We start from the raw sequence: 1,946 nt of genomic DNA, 5'->3' as shown, positions 1-1,946 counted from the left end.
CTTGAGCCCAGGAGTTTGAGGTTGCTATGAGCTATGATGCCACGACACTCTATGAAAAGAGACAAAGTAAGACTGTCTCAAAAAAAAAAAAAAAAAAAAAAGCACATTAAATCCTGGTTGGGCCTAGGATTCTCTCTCTTTTTTTAAAATTTATTGATTTTTTTTTTTTTTTTGAAACATTCCTCTTCACCCTGGGTAGTGCCATGGCAACCTCAAACCCTAGGGCTCGGGCAATCCCTTTGCGTCAGCCTCTGGAGTAGCCAGGAACTACAGGCACCTACCACCCCATCCAACTAGTTTTTCTGTTTTTAGTAGAGATGGGGTCTCACTTTTACTCAGTCTGGTGTCTAACTCCTGAGCTCAGGCTATCCACCTGCTTCAGCCTCCCAGAGTGCTTAGATTACAGTTGTGAGCCACTGCATCCAGCCCTCTTTTTTTAAAATAAACTTTACAAGTGGTTCTAAGGAGCAGCGGCCATTGTTCTGGAAATAGCTGTTTTTCCAGAGAAGAGTCTCTTACACCCCCTGGTGGTGAAAGTCAGTGGGGCTGGTGACCCAAAGATGAAAGTCTCAGAAATTTCAGAAGTATACTAATGTCAAAACCAAAATAAAACACAGGCAAGATAACCTGGATAGACTGATTCCCCCTTTCTATTAACCATCCTTTTCTTGTGCTCCCTCCTTCCCATGTTCTCCCATGTTTTCCCAACCAGACTTAAGTAGGAAGCCTCCTAAGAATCTACTATAGTAGCCATCTCTGTCCTTCTGTTCTGTGCCTCTTATCTTTTCTTCGCCATAACCAAGTTTTCCTTTTTTCCACTGTATTCCAGCCACACTGAGTTCCTTTAGCTTCTTGACTAAGCCAGGCTTTTTTCTGCTTCAGAATTCTTATAATTTTTCATGTCCACAATGTTCCACATAACCTTACCATGACAGAGAATAGAGGCCTTATGCCCAATTGAGAAGATTGCAATCTTAGAAGTTTTTCTTAATATCTGATTAGGCAGGTGGGTAAGCCACAGACAATCTGGGGTCTCCCATCTCCAGCCTCAGCAACTGACAGATCTGTGGGGGTCATGGTTCTGTATCTTCTCACAGTACCTGTTGGATCAGACTGATGTGTTGGTGGTTGGTGTCTTGGGCCTCCAGGGGACAGGCAAGTCCATGGTCATGTCACTGCTGTCAGCCAACACTCCAGAGGAGGACCAGAGGTGAGAGGGGTATCATGTAGGAGTTGTAGAAAGCCAAGAGGGAGGTGGAAACTCACCTGAGGCCCTGACAGAGTGAGCCTGGGTGTTACAAATGGTGTTACCAAAGAACTTTGGGAAACTGCTTTTCCTCTATAGGGCTCAGTGTCTTCACGAGAAGAAGATGATTACAGGATAGACAAAAATCCATGTAGCTCCAAGGAAACCAATCCTATTTCTTTGCCCCTCTCTCCCTTCTCCCTGGCCCCAGCCAGGAAGTGGGATGATATAGTCATTAAAGCTTTAGATTTAGACCCACCTCAGCCCTGCTACTTATCAGAGTCTCTGTTCTTAAACCCCTTAGTCTATTGGCTTCATTAATTGAACTAAGTTATCTACTTATGGGTGGGAGTAAAGTCATCTGATAGAAAATTTGCCCCTGCCCCAGACATGGACCACAAATGGAAGGCTTAGTGAGCAGGCGATATCTCAGGTGCTCATTTTAGGATCTGTCTTTGGAGATATCAAAGGTCAGGAACTAAATGTCTCATGTACTCCCACCTGCTTTTCTCCACAGGGCGTATGTTTTCCGGGCACAGAGTGCTGAAATGAAGGAACGAGGGGGCAACCAGACCAGTGGCATTGACTTCTTTATTACTCAAGAGCGGATTGTTTTCCTGGACACACAGGTGCCAGCCCCCCATTGCCCCACCCTGCCACATACTGCATTCAGCCACATCCTGGATTTTTTTTTTTTTTT

General features: G+C 44.9%; 1 protein-coding gene across 1 annotated transcript in view; it reads left to right on the top strand.

The window, feature by feature from the left end:
- SMG9 (SMG9, nonsense mediated mRNA decay factor) overlaps positions 1-1,946 on the top strand; it is a 21,781-nt gene that overhangs the window by 8,757 nt on the left and 11,078 nt on the right. Inside the window, exons 6-7 of the mRNA XM_003799492.2 lie at positions 1,098-1,210; positions 1,764-1,875. Of these exons, the coding sequence (XP_003799540.1) occupies positions 1,098-1,210; positions 1,764-1,875 (225 nt within the window). The remainder of the gene's footprint in view (positions 1-1,097; positions 1,211-1,763; positions 1,876-1,946) is intronic.

The sequence above is a fragment of the Otolemur garnettii genome, unplaced genomic scaffold, assembly GCF_000181295.1.
Source record: "Otolemur garnettii isolate 467f Iridium unplaced genomic scaffold, OtoGar3 scaffold00152, whole genome shotgun sequence".
NCBI classification, from domain to species: Eukaryota; Metazoa; Chordata; class Mammalia; order Primates; family Galagidae; genus Otolemur; species Otolemur garnettii.
Note: the sequence above shows the minus strand (reverse complement) of the source record. Positions and strands in the feature narration are given on the sequence as shown.